Below are 21,794 nucleotides of genomic sequence, written 5' to 3'. Positions count from 1 at the left end.
CGTTGTCCCTTATTTACACTGTCTCCATTGTCTCCAGCAGTGATGGCAGCAACCACAGCTGGCCTTTCCTAGTGCCCTGTAATGTTAACAGAGCTGCACTCTATGAACCTGTTTGTTGGTATTGGTGCTGTGTGTCCAACATAAACCTGGTAGGATCTGTCGACCAGGATCCCCATCCAGTCCACAGCTGCCCCAATTGTCCTTAGACTCCTCCTGCTTAGGAGGGAGCTGTGCTCTGATTCTTCCTTATTGGAAATCTTTCCATCCTCGTCTTTGTGCACATGCCCTGCAACTAGCCAGCCAGTAAGGAGCTTCTGCCTGTCTACCCTGACCCCAGCTTGCAGGCTCTCAGAATCCCCATGACTCGCTGATGCTATTGGTGATTTTGCAGCTGGAGAACCTTTATTTCCTTGTTGTATTTCTGTGGTTGGGAAGCCAAGCTGCCCTGGCAGGTGGTTTTCCATGGGTCAGTTGCACTTGGCTCTCTGCAGTGGGGGGCCTGTGTCGTTAAAGGAGGATTCAGCTTGTTGATCACTTTGTTTCCCCTGAATCATCAAGTCCAGGTATGACGTTGTACCCAGCATCTCTTCTTTGTTGGACCTAGGCCCGATGGCCAGAAGGTCCCTGGCCACCAAGGGGCTGTCATCTCCTTGGTGTCTTTGTCCCAAGCCCTCCACTCCGCCTCCTGCTCTCCCACGGGATGCTGCCAGGCATCTTGTAGGAAGTGTTTTGACAAGAAGGATCGGTGAGAGTTTTTTCTTGGCAACTATAAAATAAAAGTACTGTAAGGAGCTCCTAAATAAATTTGTGCTGCTTCAGCCAGGGAATTTCAACCCTCCTGGAAGTGTAGGGGAAATGGAATGAAAAAAAAAAAATGTGGAAGGCTCAACTGCCAGTTTGATGGCTCATTCAGTTGATGGTCCTCAGGAGGTGTGTGATCCACACAGGGTGGACATCAGCCAAACTCATTGCCTCTTGCATTTGTCCAGAGAGTCAGGGAGTGTTTCCTCTGTGCTTCTTTTTTTCCCTACCGTCAGACAAGGCAGGGGGAAATTTCTCAGGCCCTTTGCTCAAGTTGGTCCTGTGTGTACACAGGGGTGATGGTGGAAACAAGCTGCCTGCTATGGAGCCCAGCACCTGGCCTGAGGGGGTTCGTTTGTGAGTCTCTGGCCCTGTTTTAAAGGGGGTGTAATAGCCAACCTTGCCACAGAGTCATTTATTATGATCATTTCCCATCTCAAGTAGCTGTTGGGAAGAAATAGGAAAAGGTAGAGGGAAAAGAGCCACAAAGGTGCTTCTAACATTTTCTGGGCTGGAAATTGTTGTATACAGTTTTTCATTCACTAGAAAATAAGTTATTTTACATCCACTCTCATAATGATGAATGTTCATGCTTCATATATTAGTTCTTAAGCCGGTGTTGCAATAGATCCGCCTCACAAACACCAGCTAGAATGTCCCTTTATGAGGACAAATGGCATGGGGACCTCATTTAATAATTCAGAACGTTGCTTCATTTAGCAGGGGCCTCATTCTCATCTTTAAGTTGGTTAAGACTTTAGGGACATATCATGGAGCGTTTGAAAATATCAATGCCATTCATGATAATTATGTACATGTGAGACACTTTAAATAATTTCATTGGTAAAAAAAAATGAGCTTCTGACAGCAGGTCAGAATTCTGAGTCCACAAATGTTCATGTTCCCTAAGGAAGTAAGGTGATTTTTTTTCAACATGCCCTTGCAACCTGGTTTCCAGAATAAATCCTTTCCATTCCTACCAGTAGATCACTTTCCCTACACATCTTCCTTGGGAATTATAGCCTGAAAGAGTAGAGAGACTAAAGAAAAGGATTAAAGCCAAAATATGTAAATACATATCTTAAGACTTTTTCCTGGTTATCAAAGTAATACATAATTCCTACAAAAAATTTAGAAAGTACATAAAAGAAAAAATCATTCATGAACATATCACCTAGACATGTAATCTTTTAGCTTTTCCCAACTCCCTTTCCCTCCTGTCTTTCTTCCTTCCCTCTCCAATAGTTGTAACATAATTAAGAGAATATTGAAAGTACAATTTTGTGTTCTGCTTTTTCATTTAGAATTGTATCATCCTGTAAATAAGTCATGAAACCCAGCAGCTATAAAAAGATTGATAGATTTGATTATATAAAAATATGAAAGTTATCATAAACAGAACAAAACAAGCTGAACAATAATATTTGCAACCAATATAACAAATTTCTGCTGTCCATTATGTGTAATGAATCTCTACAATATAATCCAAAAAGCAACTCGAATTTTAAGACAGATAAAACTTGTGAGTAGGCAACAGACAGAAGAAATACAAATGGCCATTAACCATATAGATTTTTTTTAAAGTTTAATCTCAATAATCAAGAAATGAAGGTAAAACAGTGAGATCATTTTCCCCTAGCAAATTGGCAAGGATAAAAGGGTGATTACATCTAACTTGAATATGGAAGGTAAATGGATGCTCTTGTACACTATTGGTGGGAGTATAAATTGGTGCCAGCTTTTTAGAGGGCAGTTACTCAACGTCTATTTAAATTTTAAACATTTGTACACTTTAACACAGCATTTCCACTTCTAAAAATTTAACCCTCCTACAAGAGTGCAATAATGTTCATTACTCCATGGACACATGGAGTAATGTGTTTAAAGATGCAAGCAATTAGAAACAATCTACATGTTTATGGAAAAGGACCTAATTAAATTATGGAACATCTTTATAATGGAATTTTATGTAACCATTACAAAGAATGAGGCAGATCTACAGGATATAGAAATATGTCCAAAAGTTCATTAAGTGAGAAAAAAGTTACTTCATAACATTTGTTAGTGTGGCATTAAGGAAAGATTGTATGACTAAAAACCTGTTCTTGTTTTCTCCATAATTTTTTTCAGGAATGATGGAATTTAAGATAATGAAAATAGTACTTGTATAATCACAAAAGAAATCATTTTCAAAAGACAAAATTTCTGTCATAAGCATTTCCCTGCATTTATTTGTCCTTTATTATACCTCATACAACTTTAATAGCCTTCATAAAATTCTGTCATGGATATACCATAATTTATTTAGCTATTCCCCTCTTAATAAATAATTTAGCTTGCTTCCAAAATTTGCTCTGTTATGCACAATACAGCAACAAACATCTTTGTAAAGTAAAAAACCTAAGTCTACACTCCCCAAAGGATCCCTTCATGTAGCAGAGGTTGAGAGTTTAACCTAGAAAGAATTCATGAAATGGTTTTGAACATGAAAGGGTAACATTTTCTAAGCCTTTTAAATCTTAACAGGACTACATTTGGTTCATTGGAAGCAAAACAGTTGGCTCTTTCTTTCCTGGTATCCAGTTATGCTACCCACCCTGACTATAATTTATCTCACTGGAAAAGATCCTGATGCTGGAAAAGATTGAGGGCAGGAGGAGAAGGAGGTGACAGAGGATGAGATGGTTGAATGGCATCATCGACTCAATGGACATGATTTTGAGCAAGCTCAGGGAGATAATGAAGGACATGGAAACCTGGCGTGCTGTAGTCCATGGGGTTGCAAAGAGTTGAACACAACTGAATGACTGAACAACAAAGTGTTTGTGCTCTGAGTGTGAAAATGACCAGGGATGTTATCCTCAGGATGCTCTTTCCAAAGCTTCATCCCAAGCCTTTGCCTTTCCATTCCATTCTCTCTCCCCAGGTGAACTCGTCCACACCCAACTAATGACTCTTCATTTTCTATCCCTGGCCTGGCCTTTCATCTAAGCTCTAGCAGTGTATATTCAGCTGCCCATTAAACATGTCTACTCAGATGTCTAAAAAAATACCTCAATATGTCCAAAATAAATTCTTTAAGCCAGAACATGCTCATACGTTCTTCTTTTTTTACCTTCTGCATCTTTCCATTACTAAATCCTATTACTTTCTTCCCCTGGTAGTTCTCCGTCTGTCTAGTTCTCTTTACATTACTGCCCCACCCTGGCCCAGACCACCATCAGTTCTTTTCTGAATACTCCAGTAGCTTCCCAACTGGTCTCTTCATGTTCTGTCTCTTCCCCTCTGACCTGTTTTCCTTGTGGCTGGAGGGGCTTGTTGTAAAATCAGATTAATGCCATCCTTCTCCTGTTTAAGACCTTTCAATGTTTTTCTTTTCTTTTTTTCCCTCTTGGACCAAGGACTGAAATCCTCACTGGACCCTGCTGTATGAGGTCCTGCTCTTTCCTGTCTCCTTTAATCTTCTGAGCCCCTTGCATATTGCCTGGCTCGTGGATGGTACCCAGAGATTTGTTGGATGAATGAATGGCTGAATGTCTTCTGTTAGGTAACACACAAATGGCATTACTATAACAGGTGATAAAACCACTTAGGCTTTTGCTTTTTCAGTGACGTTTTAGAATTCTTTTACCAATTTAATACAATTGGCCCTGCTTCAAAAAGCTGTCAAGTTTTTATAAACCCAGATATTTAAAACACAAACTAACCCTAAATGGTTTTGTTTTGAGACTGAGATCATAATCCAAATTCACTCTCTTGGCAAATGCCACCTCTTAACTCTTGCCTACATGTCAGCTTTTCTTCCTTAGAAAAGGGTAGAGAGTTATCGTTATAGTATTTGACAACTAGAAAGAGATTTGCTATGTGTTCCCCTACTCCTGTACCTTCAAGATTGTATGAAATCCAATCAACTCCTCCACGCAAAAGTTAAGAACCAAACAAAGAATTTATTTTTCTAGAATTTTGATTATGCATTTAATAACGTGTCACATGTCCTTTTGGCATAAATCAGTCTCAGGATATTTGTTGATTTTCAGATGGTTCTTGTTTCAACTGATGAAGTTCTTTCAGGAAATAGCCTACTAGGAGAATTAGCCAGTGACACAGTAGCACTATATGGAAGAGAGTGTGCCTATTGTGGTGGGTTTGGAGCCCAGGCCTTAGAGGGAGGTGAGCAGAACTGAATTCAAATCCTGACTTTATCCCTGGCTCACTAAATGACGTTGATGTAGACCTTACTTCATAGGGTTGAAGGTAAAATAAGAATGTGGATGAAGCACTTAGCATTTAGTGAACATTCAGTGTATGTTACTACTACTGACACTAATCGTTGTTGTTGTTATTTTGTTATCATCATCTACAGAAGGTTTTTTCAGGCACACACACACACCCAAATAAGCAAACAGACAAAAAGCAATATACTTACAATAGTATATTGACTGTATATTTTAAGATAACTAATACCAAAGTTGTACTCTATCTAAAAAATAGTCTTTTAGATTTAGATATTGAAATATGGATAGATGAGACGATTTCATATTTTGGATTTGCTTCCAGATCCGACAAAAAGGATGGGTCAAGAAGGCAGTAGAAGTACAGTTGAAACACGATTGGGCATTGATAGCTGTATTTGCTGTGTGATCACTACAGGAGATGTTATGTTATTCACTGTTCTTCCATATAAGTTTGAAATGTTCCATGATAAAATTTTTTAAGATACATTAAAAATAGCTTCTGAATAGCCTCTTAGATGCATTGTTGTTCAAGGAGCCAGTCTCAACTCACTGGTCTTTATTTCTTTTGGAAGAATAACTGAGTCCAGAGATCTAAGCAGTAAGACTCCTGTCATTCTGTTTTATGACTCTCAGAATAGCTCGTGGTGAAAACAAAACAAATACAATTTCTGAATTTCCTTTGTTTTCAACCACTTCAGAATCCTCTCTGAAACCACTGTGGGCATTTTAAGTAACCCTCATTACCCTGGCAAGAACAATGTACCTTTCAGACCATCAGGGAGGATAAAATAACTCTTTCTACCCTTCTGTGCTTGCATAACAAAGGTAGAGCTATTAAATACCACTGCTCAATAAGCTAATGAATGATGAGGCCATAATTGTGTATTTGGTGTTTTAGGATCTGAGCCTGTGCCCTGTATGAACTTGTAATCTTCGTTGTGGAGCCTTGTTAACTTCGGCTGCTGACTTACATGTTGGCTGGGGAGGCTGAGGAAGTCCAAAGCCAAAAACTGACCTCTCTGCCTATTTCATATTCAATTCAGGAGTCAAAGAGTGACTTTTTTTTTTTTTTGCTTTGGTTTTTTTGTTTAAGTGAAGATAGCTATTTACCCTTAGAGTGGAAGCTGACAATAGCCACAAATGGCTCTGTGTTCTCCTCTTTCATCTGTGTGTGAGCTGAGGGAAAGGATTATGCTTGGGTCCTCTCTGCTTTATAATTGCCCCTCCTAAAGTGGTGTCTTTTCCCCTAAAGCAGAGAATTTGAATTTATTATATTTCGGGGCTCTTTCTTTCACCTCTGGAATCTCTCTCCAAGAGGAAAAGCACATGGATTTTTGTAGGTTTAATTACTTTGGCACAAGGGTTCCAGTGAAGTTTATGGAACTTCATTCCTTCCCACCAAAATAAAATAGGCTCTGAATTGGCTGGTGCAACTCACTGTGACCCATCCAAAATGCCTCTGTTTATCTCTTTGGTCAGCATCTTGTGTCAGGTGTGTGCTGAGGCCAGGGAGCAATAAGGCTTAGCCCCAGCCAAGGGGTGAGACAGGTGTATAGACAAGAGTCTTCTGGAATGCAGTGAAAGTTATCAGTCATAGAGCTGTGAACTGGGTGCTCTGGGGGCAGAGCTGACCATCTGGGGACATCGGCACAGACCTCACAATAGAGGTATGAGACGTTTGGACCGAGGGCAGAACTGAATCCTCAGGTTATCTTATGCTCTTAATCAAACCCCCTTATTATTTCTAGTTGAGAGTTTTGTCCTGTTAGGTAGTTCGGTTCAGTTGCTCAGTCATGTCCGACTCTTTGCGACCCCATGGATTGCAGTACACCAGGCTTCCCCGTCCATCACGAACTCCTGAAGCTTACTCAAACTCATGTCCATTGAGTCAGTGATGCCATCTAACTGTCTCATCCTCTGTCGTCCCCTTCTCCTCCCGCCTTCAATCTTTCCGAGCATCAGGTCTCAGGTAGTACTTGGTATGAAACCAGCAATGGCATTTCCCTCAAGGCTGGTCCAGTTCTGAAAATGCCTAAAAGGAGACTGCAAAGCCAGGACTGAGGTGTAGAAATGGCCTCTGTACCCTGGGGCATCCTATGACCAGGCCAAGTCACATCCCTAGGGCCGCTCAGTTCCTTGTCCTGAGCAGCGGGGCCGTGTCCCAAGACTTCTTTGAGCAGAGGGCATTGTGATGGGCAGCATATGAAACTGATGACAAAGCGCTTTTCCCTCCCCGAACAAGTCCTGATACCTGTGACGGCTGCTGAGTAAGAGGCAGTCAGACCTCTTAGCTGGGACGTTTAGTCACAAGCTCTCTTGAGCAATGTCAGTTTGGCTCTTTAGACCATCGTGGGTTTCTGTTAGCACTTGCTTCTTCTACCCAAGGAGAGACTTTCTGAGCTCTCAGCAGGCGCATTGGCTTCAGGAGATTTTAGAAATGCATCCACCCTTTCTGGCAGTGTGAGAATCAGAGGTCTCTGAGTGTAGGACCACACAGACGTGGACTGCTGGGCTGGAACATGGGGCTGATAAAGCCAGCCCCGAGGCTCAGATCCCCTAAGGCCGTGATCCCTCCTGGAGCCGCAGATGAGAAGCTGGAGCTGGCAGAGATTAGAGATGACAGCGTTTGGACTGATGAGTCCCCAGAGGAGCCAGACAACCAGGCACTAATAGGGCCTCGAGTCTGAAACCACTTCTAGCAGAACGACTGAGACCATGCTCTTGACAGTGGCTATGACCAGAATCCTCCCCGCCCCCCAACAACACACACACCTGTTCTTCTGGGATCCTGCCTTCATGCGGGCTAATAAATCTTGCTCACACTGTGTGTGTGTTGAGAGGGCAGTGGAGGAGGACATGGTTTCCACAGACCAGAGCCCACTGAAAGCTTGTGTGGGACGTGGGATTCTGCCCAGGGAAAGGCGCAGGAGGCTGATTGGGGGGCCGGGGCCGAGTCTGGTTTAGAGGTGGAGGAGCCTCGCATTGCTGAAGTGGCTGCACAGGCACCCAGCATATCTCCACCAGACACCCGGGAGACACCTGGAGCATGAGCGCAGAGTGGAGGCTGGCCTGAGAAAGCGCTGCTGCTCTCATCTTGCTTCTCCGGGGATTCCTGGAAAACGGGACTTGGTTCTCCTTCCTGGGTGGCTTCCAGTGACCCCTGTCTGCAGGTCCCACGTGGTCCAGCCGCATCAACTCACTGGGCCCAGTGTGGAAACCAGTCTTGCCAGTTCTGTCATCACCTGCCTCCCTGGAGAGGCAACGTGATCCCGGGGTGGACAGAGACCAGACTCTCCCCTTGGGCCAAGCAGCCCAACAGGCCTTTATTGTCAGAGTGGAGATGGGAAGATATGGAAAAACAGAGCCATGAATACCCTGACACAGCCCCCTGGGGATGCAAAGACCTAGAGCAGCAGTCAGTAGCCCCCACTGTGGAGATGCCCAGTGAGGGGCCACTGTCACTCCCCATAGCATAGCCCCAGGAGGCCGCGGCTACTGTAGCTTCCCACCTGGCAGTCGACTGCAGACCTCCAGGTCAGGGCGGTGGTCTAGCATTGCTGCTGGCTGGGCAGCCTCCTTCACTGCTAAGCCAGTGTGGTTGCCTCTGAGCACGTCTTTCCTTGAAAAATCAAAGGATAGAGGTTGTCGCCCTGTAGGCAGGGCTGCTCCCCTGATCCTCCCCAAGGCTAGATTGAGAGGCAGACAATGGGATGTAGGTGTGTGCTCTTTCCCAGCTTGCTGTGGTGCCAGCTTCCCTCTGTTATGATGCCTGGTATGTGTGGGCAATGGGACACAGTTGATGCCAGAAGCCTATGTCGGGGAGGGGGTGTTTAGAAGCACTGCCTTTCATTTGCAGACAGTTTTATTGACATTTGACCCACGTTCCTACCTCCATCGATACCTTTCACCAAGCAGTTCTGCTGCTGGAAACTCACTTCCGTGATTGGATTCTGCTCCTCTGGGTTAGGGGAGGGAGGGTGAGTGCCTTTACCATACACTCACCGTAATATCTGAGGTTTCTATGTATCTGGGTTATACCCAAACAAACCCTGTTCTCACTCCTGTTTTGCTTTTCCCTGGTCATTAATGTCCCCACTAACCCACTGAATCTAAGGCAGAAACCCAGGAGTCATCAGTTCTGCTGCTGCTCTTCATCTGCCTTTAAGTGGTCATCAGGCCTTAATCCTGATAGTGTTTTCACTAAAGCACTGCTGACTGACCCTTACTTTCCATTCCATCTGTCACCGTCCTGGTTCAGGTCTTAACATCTCTTCCCTGGACTCTCTCAGCTCCCCTCTAGCTGATCTTTTTTCATCAGCTGGAAAACTTAGAGAGTTTCAGTGGATCACGTTTGCCTAATATCTAAGTATCAGAACTCCTTAGTGTGGTATGCAGGGCCCTTCACAGTATGGACCTAGCTCTGCTTTCTAGCCCTGGCATTGTGATGGCCTCAGTGTTTCCTTGTGAGTCCTCCTAGGCCAAATGGGGTTCCTGAGCTCACCTGCATCTCTGCGCTTGCTCTGTGCGCTGGCCCTGTCCACCTGCCCACAGTGACCATCTCATACTGCTTCCCCACCTAGGAGACTGACTCATGCTGTAAGACCCAGCTCAATTCCTGCCTCTACTGTGGAACTGTCCCTCTGTCCTGCCACTAATAGGAATTAATTGTTCCTTCTCATTTTTCTCTTACAGCACATGGTTCCTACTTCTCTCATGCCACTTGTATTACACAACAGTTGGTTCTATCTCCCTCCCCATCTCCTTTCCTCTTTCCCCCAATGTATGTGTGTATGTATACACACATATTTATGTATCTACACACACACACACACATCTATGTGTATATACTTTGAACAAAGATTTATTGAGTGCGTTGTGCTAGGCACAGCATGAACCAGATGCATCTGATGCCTCCTCCATGGAGCAGACAGTCAAGTGAATATCTATCTGTCTCCCAAACACACAGTGCGTTTCTTGGGGAGAAGGATCATCTTGCTCTTGATGCCTATCCCAGTGTGTGCTGCGCAGTGGCCACGTGCTCTAGGACTTCACCAAGCGAAGGCCAGTGGGCAGAGAGAGATGCCGCAGAACAGGGTGTAGGGTGGGTGGATGTCTCCTGGATAGAAGGTCAGTGGGAAGCCTGGCAGTCACATTGTCAGTTTTTAATGGGCAGCCTGTGTTTTGATGCGTGGTTAGCCCATTCAGATGGAACCATCATCCAGGACCATGAGGCAGATTTCGAGAGCAGATCTCAATCTCTTATCCAGATAACACAAACAAGTGTGTCCCCTTTGAAGGGTGGGTGCAGAAAGCTCTCCCGGCTGTTTGACCCCCATCTCATGACCTAGTTCAGCCAGGTGGATGGTTTGGGGCCCGGCTGCCCTCCCATATTTGCTGCTTTGTGTTTCTTGCAGGGATCTGAAACTGGACAACGTACTGTTGGACCATGAGGGCCACTGCAAACTGGCAGACTTTGGGATGTGCAAGGAGGGGATCTGCAACGGGGTCACCACAGCCACCTTCTGCGGCACGCCCGACTATATTGCTCCGGAGGTGAGTGTGCTCACTGCTTAAGCGGCTTTGGGAATCCAGACTCCCCAGGAGCCCCATCCGAAAGGCAAGGCCGAGCAGACGCTGCAGCTTGTGGGCGGCGTTGAAAGCTGACACCTCCAGACTCCTCTCTGGCTCCTTGGGTGAATGATGGCTGAAACTGTCCTCGGTTCCTCCCAGTACAAATTCAAGTCCAAAAGAGTTTTGTAAACTTTGCAGTTGCTTCAGGGTTTAGCCCTGAATGAGGAGAAAGTGCATTCTACACCTGGCCCACTTAATTTTCTTCTTTGTCTCTACGCAGAGCTTTGATCCCAGCCCCATTTAGCAGAAATAACCACAAGCTCTTGAATTGCCCCCATATGAGTCAGTGAGCCCACCTCCTCCTCCTCCACAGATGTAGTCCCAAAGCGCTTTCTGGTTTGGATCGGCGTATACTATTACTTTGGCCTAAGTAAATCATAGATGTTTGACCACCTGGATGAGAAGGCCTCTCTCTGCTTTGACCCCAGGAAAATAGACCCCAATCTAGAGATGGACTAGTGCATCTAGTCCTGCACAACATGCATGCCAGTGCAGGAATTCCCTTGCTTTACTTCAGCTCCTAATCCTTCATTTTCTGTAGTCATTAAGGGTGTGTTTGTTCACTAGATGCACAGAGCTCTTCTCATGTCACCCCTTTGCACAGATCCTCCAGGAGATGCTCTACGGGCCCGCAGTGGACTGGTGGGCTATGGGCGTGCTGCTCTATGAGATGCTATGTGGCCACGCGCCCTTCGAGGCAGAGAACGAGGATGATCTCTTTGAGGCCATACTGAATGATGAAGTGGTCTACCCTACATGGCTGCATGAAGACGCCACAGGGATCCTGAAATCTGTAAGTGTGACATACTCAGCCAGCTTTCCAACTGTTATAAACCAGCATGCTGTTTGTGCTGTTTGGGTTTGAAGTTTGTTTGTTTTTTGATACCACCTACCAGCTCTAACTGAAATGTGTGTTTTAATCTATAGAATCAAAGAACCAGTGTTTTCTCAGGCTTTTTTGTCCTCTTATGCAATAGTTATTTTGGAGCCAACTGCCCAGGTGATGCTAGTGGTAAAGAATCTGCCTGCCAACGCAGGAGACACAAGAGATGCGGGTTTGATCCCTGAGTCAAGAAGATCCCCTGGAGGAGGAAATGGCAACCCACTCTAGTATTCTTGGCAGGAGAATCCCATGGACAGAGGATCCTGGTGGGATACAGTTGCAAAGAGTCTGACATGACTGAGCAACTGAGCACATGTAATAGTCGTTGATAGCATTGTTGGCCAGATGTCAAGTTATTTCTACCACTTGTGGCTTCAGTGTAGGTGAGGTGATGCTCCTATTTCGTCCAGTCAGGACGAATAAGGCTGTTGGGTTATGTAAATGGCGCTAGCAGTTGTTTCTGTACTGATTGTGTTTTTGTCGGCAGCATCCAAGGAGCAGGATGAAGGGGCCTTTCCAGTAGTGTTGGCCGAGAAGAGAGGTTTTTCAGATTTGGGCAAGATCTCATTTGCTTCCATGTTGTCCTTGTGTAAGTCAGGTGCCAGGCCCACAATTTAGGCGCAGTGTGGAATATCGTGTAGAAAAAGTCTTTCTTTTGTGCATTTAAGGCAATGTGATGGAAGCCTTATTTTCAAGTGTGGAAGAAACGTGGATTTGATGCTTTTATGTTGAAAATAAGAAAGTCACAAATAATATACACAATGGATAAACCAACGAGATCCTACTGTGTAACACAGGGAACTTTGTTAAACGTTATGTGGCAGCCTGGATGGGAAGGGAGTTTGGGGGAGAATGGATACATCTATATGGACAGCTGAATTCCTTTACTGTCCACCTGAATCTATCACAACATTGTTCATCAGTGTTCTCCAATATAAAATAAAAAGCTTTAAAAAGAGATAGATGAAGAAAACCACAAAAAAAATTAAGAAGGAACAACCAACAAGAAAGAGAAATTCTTCCAGGGCTTTGATCAGGGGCCCTGCCATATGCCAATAACCTTCTGATTCTAGGACCTGTTTAATGTACAGAATGATAACTAATTTTTTTGTATTGTTTATTACCAGTATATGACATCACCTATTGTCCTTACAGTCTTATATATCCTATAGACCCTGAATATACCAGTAAAATATAAAGTTATAAAAAAGTTAACATGTAATGCGAGAATAACATAATTTGGGTCAATACCCTATTAGGAAATCAGGTATTATTTCCCAGTATATGCACAGAGAGAATAAAGATGAATATTCTTCAAACAGGGGAATATCAGAACAATCCATTCTCTCTGGGGTAGTATCTATGGGTAGTATCTATGAACAGAAATTACTTTGTTCAAATTATATCACTTCCAGTGATTGGAGACAAAAAAAACTAAATTCGGGAAATACTAGCTTTGTTGGTGAGAGACTTGTCTCTCTGGAAATCTCCAGTCATATAATTAGTGTCACTTTAAGGACATGTTGTTTACAGAGTACTCTGTCCTGGGGCCGATAAAATGCTTGTTCCTGAGAAGTCTCCACTTTAGAAGTGGAGATTTCTCAGGAAATGATCACAGAAATCCTTCTCAGGCAAATATTGCCCAAGTGAATCGTAATTTATTACTTGATTCTCAAGTTCAGGCACCAGTGCTCTCCTAATATTGAAGAAGCTTTAATTGCACATAGAAATAAAAGTGAAGTACTTTGGGATTCTATCAAATGTCTTCTATCTACCCTGTTTTCATAAGAAAAATTTATTTGTATATTTAGTAGAAAATCTAGACTAAGGAGAATGTGGCTTTTATAATTTTTCATTAATAAAAAATCAGAGAGAAGGGCTTGTCTTTATAGATTTATGCCTTAAAATTTCTCAACCCTTGGAAGGAAAATGTGGATGACCTAATCTATGATAACACAACAAATTGTGCTGCAGAGTTGGGCTTACTTTTGAATTATTACTCTCCCAGTCCTGTGGTCTAGAGTTGGGGTCCTTCTGACTCCCAAGGCATGCTAATCCCCTGTGGCCTGCAGTGACCACCATCACAGTACTAATGGTTTTTCATGATGCACATATTTAGTCCAATTACCACAGCTGATTTAGCTTTTCTTACTATTTAAAAGAAAGACCTCAGAGTTATATAATTCTTTTTTTTTTTTTTTCATTCTTAGAATGTTGAGGGTTTTTTTTTTTTTTTATTAGTTGGAGGCTAATCACTTCATAACATTTCAGTGGGATTTTGTCATACATTGATAAGAATCAGCCATAGATTTACACGTATTCCCCATCCCGATCCCCCCTCCCCCCTCCCTCTCCACCCGATTCCTCTGTCTTCTCCAGTGCACCAGGCCCGAGCACCTGTCTCATGCATCCCACCTGGGCTGGTGATCTGTTTCACCATAGATAATATACATGCTGTTCTTTTGAAACTTCCCACCCTCACCTTCTCCCACAGAGTTCAAAAGTCTGTTCTGTACTTCTGTGTCTCTTTTTCTGTTTTGCATATAGGGTTATCGTTACCATCTTTCTAAATTTCATATATATGTGTTAGTATGCTGTAATGGTCTTTATCTTTCTGGCTTACTTCACTCTGTATAATGGGCTCCAGTTTCATCCATCTCATTAGAACTGATTCAAATGAATTCTTTTTAACAGCTGAATAATATTCCATGGTGTACATGTACCACAGCTTCCTTATCCATTCATCTGCTGATGGGCATCTAGGTTGCTTCCATGTCCTGGCTATTATAAACAGTGCTGCGATGAACATTGGGGTACACGTGTCTCTTTCAGATCTGGTTTCCTCAGTGTGTATGCCCAGAAGTGGGATTGCTGGGTCATATGGCAGTTCTATTTCCAGTTTTTTAAGGAATCTCCACACTGTTTTCCATAGTGGCTGTACTAGTTTGCATTCCCACCAACAGTGTAAGAGGGTTCCCTTTTCTCCACACCCTCTCCAGCATTTATTGCTTGTAGACTTTTGGATAGCAGCCATCCTGACTGGCGTGTAATGGTACCTCATTGTGGTTTTGATTTGCATTTCTCTGATAATGAGTGATGTGGAGCATCTTTTCATGTGTTTGTTAGCCATCTGTATGTCTTCTTTGGAGAAATGTCTGTTTAGTTCTTTGGCCTATTTTTTGATTGGGTCATTTATTTTTCTGGAATTGAGCTTCAGGAGTTGCTTGTATATTTTTGAGATTAATCCTTTGTCTGTTTCTTCATTTGCTATTATTTTCTCCCAATCTGAGGGCTGTCTTTTCACCTTACTTATAGTTTCCTTTGTTGTGCAAAAGCTTTTAAGTTACATTAGGTCCCATTTGTTTAGTTTTGCTTTTATTTCCAATATTCTGGGAGGTGGGTCATAGAGGATCTTGCTGTGATTTATGTCGGAGAGTGTTTTGCCTATGTTCTCCTCTAGGAGTTTTATAGTTTCTGGTCTTACATTTAGATCTTTAATCCATTTTGAGTTTATTTTTGTGTATGGTGTTAGAAAGTGTTCTAGTTTCATTCTTTTACAAGTGGTTGACCAGTTTTCCCAGCACCACTTGTTAAAGAGGTTGTCTTTTTTCCATTGTATATCCTTGCCTCCTTTGTCAAAGATAAGGTGTCCACAGGTTCGTGGATTTATCTCTGGGCTTTCTATTCTGTTCCATTGATCTATATTTCTGTCTTTGTGCCAGTACCATACTGTCTTGATGACTGTGGCTTTGTAGTATAGTCTGAAGTTAGGCAGGTTGATTCCTCCAGTTCCATTCTTCTTTCTCAAGATTACTTTGGCTATTCGAGGTTTTTTGTATTTCCATACAAATTGTGAAATTATTTGTTCTAGTTCTGTGAAAAATACCGTTGGGAGCTTGATAGGAATTGCATTGAATCTATAGATTGCTTTGGGTAGAATAGCCGTTTTGACAATATTGATTCTTCCAAGCCATGAACACGGTATGTTTCTCCATCTGTTTGTGTCCTCTTTGATTTCTTTCATCAGTGTTTTATAGTTTTCTATGTATAGGTTTTTTGTTTCTTTAGGTAGATATACTCCTAAGTATTTTATTCTTTTTGTTGCAATGGTGAATGGTATTGTTTCCTTAATTTCTCTTTCTGTTTTCTCATTGTTAGTATATAGGAATGCAAGGGATTTCTGTGTGTTAATTTTATATCCTGCAACTTTACTATATTCATTGATTAGCTCTAGTAATTTTCTGGTAGAGTCTTTAGGGTTTTCTATGTAGAGGATCATGTTCTCTACAAACTCTGCAAACAGAGTTTCACGTCTTCTTTTCCTATCTGGATTCCTTTTACTTCTTTTTCTGCCCTGACTGCTGTGGCCAAAACTTCCAACACTATGTTGAATAGTAGTGGTGAGAGTGGGCACCCTTGTCTTGTTCCTGATTTCAGGGGAAATGCTTTCAATTTTTCACCATTGAGGGTGATGCTTGCTGTGGGTTTGTCATATATGGCTTTTATTATGTTGAGGTATGTTCCTTCTATTCCTGCTTTCTGGAGAGTTTTAATCATAAATGAGTGTTGAATTTTGTCAAAGGCTTTCTCTGCATCTATTGAGATAATCATATGGTTTTTATCTTTCAATTTGTTAATGTGGTGTATTACATTGATTGATTTGCAGATATTAAAGAATCCTTGCATTCCTGGGATAAAGCCCACTTGGTCATGGTGTATGATTTTTTTAATATGTTGTTGGATTCTGTTTGCTAGAATTTTGTTAAGGATTTTTGCATCTATGTTCATCAGTGATATTGGCCTGTAGTTTTCTTTTTTTGTGGCATCTTTGTCTGGTTTTGGAATTAGGGTGATGGTGGCCTCATAGAATGAGTTTGGAAGTTTACCTTCATCTGCGAGTTTCTGGAAGAGTTTGAGTAAGATAGGTGTTAGCTCTTCTCTAAATTTTTGGTAGAATTCAGCTGTGAAGCCATCTGGTCCTGGGCTTTTGTTTGCTAGAAGATTTCTGATTACAGTTTCGATTTCCTTGCTTGTGATGGGTCTGTTAAGATCTTCTATTTCTTCCTGGTTCAGTTTTGGAAAGTTATACTTTTCTAAGAACTTGTCCATTTCTTCCAAGTTGTCCATTTTATTGGCATAGAGTTGCTGGTAGTAGTCTCTTATGATCCTTTGTATTTCAGTGTTGTCTGTTGTGATCTCTCCATTTTCATTTCTAATTTTGTTAATTTGGTTCTTCTCTCTTTGTTTCTTAATGAGTCTTGCTAATGGTTTGTCAATTTTGTTTATTTTTTCAAAAAACCAGCTTTTAGCTTTGTTGATTTTTGCTATGGTCTCTGTAGTTTCTTTTGCATTTATTTCTGCCCTAATTTTTAAGATTTCTTTCCTTCTGCTAACTCTGGGTTTCTTCATTTCTTCCTTCTCTAATTGCTTTAGGTGTAGAGTTAGGTTATTTATTTGGCTTTTTTCTTGTTTCTTGATGTAAGCCTGTAGTGCTATGAACCTTCCCCTTAGGACTGCTTTTACAGTGTCCCATAGGTTTTGGGTTGTTGTGTTTTCATTTTCATTCATTTCTATACATATTTTGATTTCTTTTTTGATTTCTTCTATGAATTTGTTGGTTATTCAGAAGCGTGTTATTTAGCCTCCATATGTTTGAATTTTTAACAATTTTTTTCCTGTAATTGAGATCTAATCTTACTGCACTGTGGTCAGAAAAGATGACTGGAATGATTTCAATTTTTTTGAATTTACCAAGACCAGATTTATGGCCCACGATGTGATCTATTCTGGAGAAGGTTCTGTGTGCACTTGAGAAAAAGGTGAAGTTGATTGTTTTGGGGTGAAATGTCCTATAGATATCAATTAGGTCTAGGTGGTCCATTGTGTCACTTAAGGTTTGTGTTTCCTTGTTAATTTTCTGTTTAGTTGATCTATCCATAGTTGTGAGTGGGGTATTAAAGTCTCCCACTATTATTGTGTTACTATTAATTTCCTCTTTCATACTCGTTAGCGTTTGCCGTACATATTGCAGTGCTCCTATGTTGGGTACATATATATTTATAATTGTTATATCTTCTTCTTGGATTGATCCTCTGATCATTATGTAGTGTCCTTCTTTGTCTCTTTTCACATCCTTTATTTGAAAGTGTACTTTATCTGATATGAGTATTGCGACTCCTGCTTTCTTTTGGTCTCCGTTTGCATGAACTATTTTTTTCCAGCCCTTCACTTTTAGTCTGTATGTGTCTCTTGTTTTGAGGTAGGTCTCTTGTAGACAGCATATATAGGGGTCTTGTTTTTGTATCCATTCAGCCAATCTTTGTCTTTTGGTTGGGGCATTCAACCCATTTACATTTAAGGTAATTATTGATAGGTGTGGTCCCATTGCCATTTACTTTGTTGTTTTGGGTTCACATTTATACAACCTTTCTGCATTTCCTGTCTAGAGAAGATCCTTTAGCATTTGTTGAAGAGCTGGTTTGGTGGTGCTGAATTCTCTCAGCTTTTGCTTGTCTGTAAAGCTTTTGAATTCTCCTTCATATCTGAATGAGATCCTTGCTGGATACAGTAATCTAGGTTGTAGGTTATTCTCTTTCATTACTTTCAGTATGTCCTGCCATTCCCTTCTGGCCTGGAGGGTTTCTATTGATAGATCAGCTGTTATCCTTATGGGAATCCCTTTGTGTGTTATTTGTTGTTTCTCCCTTGCTGCTTTTAGTATTTGTTCTTTGTGTTTGATCTTTGTTAATTTGATTAATATGTGTTTTGGGGTGTCTCGCCTTGGGTTTATCCTATTTAGGACTCTCTGGGTTTCTTGGACTTGGGTGGCTATTTCCTTCCCCATTTTAGGGAAGTTTTCAGCTATTATCTCCTCGAGTATTTTCTCATGGCCTTTCTTTTTGTCTTCTTCTTCTGGGACTCCTATGATTTGAATGTTGGGGCATTTCACATTGTCCCAGAGGTCCCTGAGGTTGTCCTCATTTCTTTTGATCCTTTTTTCTTTTTTCCTCTCTGCTTCATTTATTTCCACCATTTTATCTTCTACCTCACTTATCGTATCTTCTGTTTCCGTTATTCTACTCTTGGTTCCCTCCAGAGTGTTTTTGATCTCATTCATTGCATTATTCATTTTTAATTGACTCTTTTTTATTTCCTCTAGGTCTTTATTAAACATTTCTTGCATCTTTTCAATCTTTGTCTCCAGGCTATTTATCTGTAACTCCATTTTGTTTTCAAGATTTTGGATCATTTTTATTATCATTATTCTAAGTTCTTTTTCAGGTAGATTCCCTATCTCCTCCTCTTTTGTTTGACTTGGTGGGCATTTTTCATGTTCCTTTACCTGTTGGGTATTTCTCTGCCTTTTCATCTTGTTTAGATTGCTGTGTCTGGAGTGGGCTTTCTGTATTCTGGAGGTCCGTAGTTCCTTTTTATTGTGGAGGTTTTACCCAGTGGGTGGGTTTAGACAATTGGCTTGTCAAGGTTTCCTGATTGGGGAAGCTTGCGTTGGTGTTCTGGTGCGTGGAACTTGATTTCTTCTCTTTGGAGAGCAATGGAGTGCCCAGTAATGAGTTTTGAGATGGGTCTGTGTGTTAGGTGTGACCTTGGGCGGCCTGTATGTTGGCGTTCAGGGCTATGTTCCTGCGTTGCTGGAGAATTTGCCTGGTATGTCTTGCTCTAAAACTTATTGGCTCTTGGGTGGTGGTTGGTTTCAGTGTAGGTGTGGAGCCTTTTGGACGGTCACTTATTACTTCAAGTTCCATGTAGTCAGGAGTTTTCTGGTGTTCTCAGGTTTTGGGCTTAAGTCTCCTGCCTCTGGATTTCAGTTTTATTCTTCCTATAGTCTCAGGACTTCTCCAACTATACAGCACTGATAATAAAACTTCTAGGTTAATGGCGAAAAGATTCTCCCCCGTTAGGGACACCCAGAGAGGTTCACAGAGTTACATGAAGAAGAGGAGAGGGAGGAGGAAGATAGTGATGAGCAGGAGGAGAAAAAGGGGGACTCAAGAGGAGAGAGACAGATCTACGCAGTTGTCTGTTCCCAGAGTGTTCTTCGTAGCCCAGACACCCACAAAGATTCACAGAACTGGATTGGCAAGAGAAGGGGAAAGGAGGAAATAGAGGTGTTCTGAGGTAGAAAACGGAGAGTCAAGATTGGGAGAGAATAATCATCACACTCCTGAATAAAAATGGGAACTGAATATTGGATTCTTAAATGTTCACAATTTATATCATATATTGAAAAACAAAAATTAAAAATCTAGAGTACAGGTTAGACTCTTAAAAATGCTATATTAAAAACAAAAACCAAAACACACAAAAAAAATTTTAGAAATATATATGAAGTTTGGTTTAAAAATAGGGCTTCTCTTCTTTTTTTTTTTTTTGTAAGGTTATAGTGTATTGAAAATGAAAATTAAGGAGTAGTAGAGGAGTACTAGAGGACTTTAAAAGAAATAAGAGAAAAAGAAAAATAGAAAATAGAAGAGAAAAAGAAAAAAAAAGAAAGAAAGAAAGAAAAAAAAAATTTTCCCTAATTAAAAAAATTGTAAAAATCTATGAAAATGAAAGTTAAGGAGTAATGGGGGAGTAATAGGGAATTTTAAAGGAAAATAAAAGAGAAAAAATTAAAAAGAAAAAATTTAAAAAAAAATTTTTTCTTACTTAAAAAAAAAAGTAAAAGTATATCTAGGAATTTCTCTGGAGCTGTTGCGGTCAGTGTGGGTTCGGCTCAGTTTCAGATAGCTCCTCGTTCCAGGTTACACTTCTCGATATCTACAGGCCCCTTCCAGTGTAGTCAGTGTTTTCTACAGGGATTTTAATCTGTTGCACCGGTCCCTTCTGAAGCGGTTCCCTTTGTTTATTTGGCTTCTGTTTGCCGGTCTCTTCAGAGCCTCATTTCCGACCTGACACAGGCAGGCAGAGGTGGTCTCTTATTCAGGTAGCTAGTTCTGTCGCGCTGCGGGGAGGGACTGGTGCTGCTTTCTCCGTCTGCACTGCTCAGGCTCCCGGCTGTTCTATATGGAGCGCGCCCCGCGCTATGCGCGGTTCCAGCCCTCGGGTGTTCCACAAAAGCACGGAACAAAAAGCTGCGCCTGCTCTTTGTGCCTTCCCCGTCAGAGCGGTCCAGGCAGCCAGGGGCTTTACGGGCGCACTCTCCCCAGGGGCAGCGTGCCTACTCCCTTCCGCGGTCCCAGTCTCAGTTTCTGCTGGCGCCAGTCGGGTGCGTGCGCCTTCTGCCCTCCGTGTCCCCAGCCCCAGTCCCCGCCCGCGCCGGTCGGGTGCCTGCGCCCTGTGTCTCGCCACGACCCTCCCGGCGGATGTCAACCATCCAGAATCTCAGGTCTTTGGTTAGGAACTGGAGGCCTGTTTGCAGTGCGACAGGGGATGCGGTCCTTAGGGCCGAGCCTGCCCCCTTCCCCTCCCCCCTGCCTCCTGCCTCCGGCGGGGCTGGGCCGGTCCGCAGCCTGCAAGCTCTTCTCTGGACTTTCTCGGTCCCTTTGTTCTGCGAATGGCCGGCAGTGTGTTCCACCGGTTAATTTTCTCTCTCTCTCTTTTGCTCTCCCACAGTTCAAGTTGGCAACTCACAAAAGCTCCCTCCGATTGTCCTCAGGGCACTCAGGCCCGGACCCTACCCCAAGCAATGCCGCCCGCTCTTCTCCATGCCGCCCCCACTTGCTGGTGGCGGATGCGGGTGTCTGGGGTACTTTTCTGCTGGGAGTTGCTTTTAGGCTCATAATCTGTGGGTTTTATTTATTGTTTCCCTCTCAGTCAGGTTGCCCTCCGAGATTCAAACACTTCCCCCAAGCCCGCTAGTGCAAGGGTTTCCTGGTGTCTGGAAATGTCCTCTATTAAGACTCCCTTCCTGGGACGGATCTCCGTCCTTAGCTCTTTTGTCTCACTTTTTATCTTTTATATTTTGTCCTACCTCCTTTCAAAGACAATGGGCTGCTTTTCTGGGCACCTGATGACCTCAGCTAGCGATCAGAAGTTATTTTGTGAAGTTTGCTCTGCGTTCAGTTATTCTTTTGATGAATTTGTAGGAGAGAAAGTGGTCTCCCCGTCCTACTCCTCCGCCATCTTGGCTCCTCCCCCCCAGAGTTATATAATTCAAATGAAAATGCTAGTTCATGCCATAAGGAAATATGCATTGTTGGCCTTAGTATATAAAAGTTATTGTGCTTGGTACCATGAAGCTGCTGCTGCTGCTAAGTCATTTCAGTCGTGTCGGACCCCATAGA

General features: G+C 42.4%; 1 protein-coding gene across 1 annotated transcript in view; it reads left to right on the top strand.

Annotated features, from left to right (window-relative positions):
- PRKCH (protein kinase C eta) overlaps positions 1–21,794 on the top strand; it is a 241,942-nt gene that overhangs the window by 200,701 nt on the left and 19,447 nt on the right. Inside the window, exons 11-12 of the mRNA XM_061156926.1 lie at positions 10,451–10,589; positions 11,272–11,460. Coding sequence (XP_061012909.1) covers positions 10,451–10,589; positions 11,272–11,460 — 328 coding nt within the window. The remainder of the gene's footprint in view (positions 1–10,450; positions 10,590–11,271; positions 11,461–21,794) is intronic.

Source organism: Dama dama, chromosome 12 (assembly GCF_033118175.1).
Source record: "Dama dama isolate Ldn47 chromosome 12, ASM3311817v1, whole genome shotgun sequence".
NCBI lineage: Eukaryota > Metazoa > Chordata > Mammalia > Artiodactyla > Cervidae > Dama > Dama dama.
This window is presented reverse-complemented; position numbering and strand designations above follow the sequence as displayed.